General features: G+C 37.7%; 1 protein-coding gene across 1 annotated transcript in view; it reads left to right on the plus strand.

The window, feature by feature from the left end:
- Window positions 1-1,043: 1,043 nt before the first annotated feature.
- The window catches only part of cetn3 (centrin 3), a 9,426-nt gene continuing 8,902 nt past the window's right edge, over window positions 1,044-1,567 (plus strand). The window contains exon 1 of the mRNA XM_078272049.1: window positions 1,044-1,178. Within this exon, the coding sequence (XP_078128175.1) occupies window positions 1,162-1,178 (17 nt within the window). The 5' untranslated portion in view covers window positions 1,044-1,161. The remainder of the gene's footprint in view (window positions 1,179-1,567) is intronic.

The following is a 1,567-nucleotide window of genomic DNA, read 5'->3' on the forward strand; positions in this document are numbered from 1 at the left end:
ACCACAACAGCAGCGTTAAAAGATAAAGATGTGATTTCCTGGCTTTCATGTTGATTTAAACTTTGGAGCTAATGGCTTTAACAATGTCTCATTCTCTAACAGATTTGCTGTTGAGATGAGACACGATTCCTAAAAAGAAAACACATCCCAAACACGTGGTGATGTTTTGAACAAATGCTGCGTTCCAGGCAGCCCGTAACTCGTGTTTTCACGACCTTCTTCCCGTGAAAGTGCCCTGGAACGGCAGTCAAACCCGTAACTTACTCCCCGTGAACTGGTACCAGATCGCTGTACTCCCAGTTACAGTTTTTGACATCACACACACATAAACAACAATGGCGACCCCTGTTGATGCTGTACAGACGCCGGTGATAACTGTAACTGATTAGTAACTGTGAGAAATAGACATAAATAGGCAACGTAAAGTAATTCCACACATTGTAATCCAAACAATACACATACGATTGTGTACTACTGCAGGTTATGTTTATTAAATTAAGCCCAAAATATGTTGCTGACTAGAAATCGCTAGTATCAGCTAGTGCGAGCTAATGTCAACGGTAGGTAGCCGCTGGCTAACGCTAACGCTAGCTAGAAGGGTTTGTCGTGACTTTGCCTGGAACCCTACCAAGTCGTGACTTGAAGTCGTAACTTACGGGCTAAAAAATTGTGTCTGGAATGCATCATTAAATAAAGACACTTGCACCATAAATTGTTGCATAACAATTGGAAATGTGTTAAAAATAATGTTTTATTTTATAACAATAATATTTTTATTTAATTTAATTTAATTTAATTTTATTTTATTTTATTTTATTTTATTTTATTTTATTTTATTTTATTTTATTTTATTTTATTTTATTTTATTTTATTTTATTTTATTACATGGACGTAATGTCTCTGTAGCACACCAGGGGGCGATAACGCTCCGCTCGGTTGCAATTCACCATTAAAAGGAAGAAGGAGAAGAAAGATTAGAAGGCTCTGACGTGAACCAATCAGAGAGCACTATACCGCTGCCTGGTGACCAGCGACCAATAGGATGTTTCGATGTGAGGCGAGCGCGGATAGATTTGTTGTTGTTGTGTTGCTGTGATATCTGGGTTTAGCGACCATTAAACGTTTTGTTTTAGCGTTTAAACATTTCAAAATCCACCCAAAATGAGTCTGTCTCTAAGGTAAAACAACTCGTCTCAGCTTACACTTTTAATTTATTCTGCACAGTTCATTTTAATGCAGCAAATCCAACGTTAGTTCGTTGACGTTAGCATGTTTGGCTTTTAGCATCCGTGCTAACAGTGTTTGATTGAACCGAAATAACGAGCTAGTTTACAGTTGATCGTTTACGCATGTTGACAGTTATGTTACCTGCTAGCTAGCTGCTTATGTGACGCTAGCGTCCTTACATATCCTGCTTATTGTTTTGTTGAAAGTTAATTTAACGCCAACTGTTACAGTTAAAGTAAGACCAAATACTGACGGGTAAAGTATTAGTACTATGTACAGGCAGACTACTACTACTACTAGCTACTACTAGTACTACTAGTACTACTACTACTACTACTAC

The sequence above is a fragment of the Sander vitreus genome, chromosome 16 (genome assembly GCF_031162955.1).
Source record: "Sander vitreus isolate 19-12246 chromosome 16, sanVit1, whole genome shotgun sequence".
Taxonomy (NCBI): domain Eukaryota; kingdom Metazoa; phylum Chordata; class Actinopteri; order Perciformes; family Percidae; genus Sander; species Sander vitreus.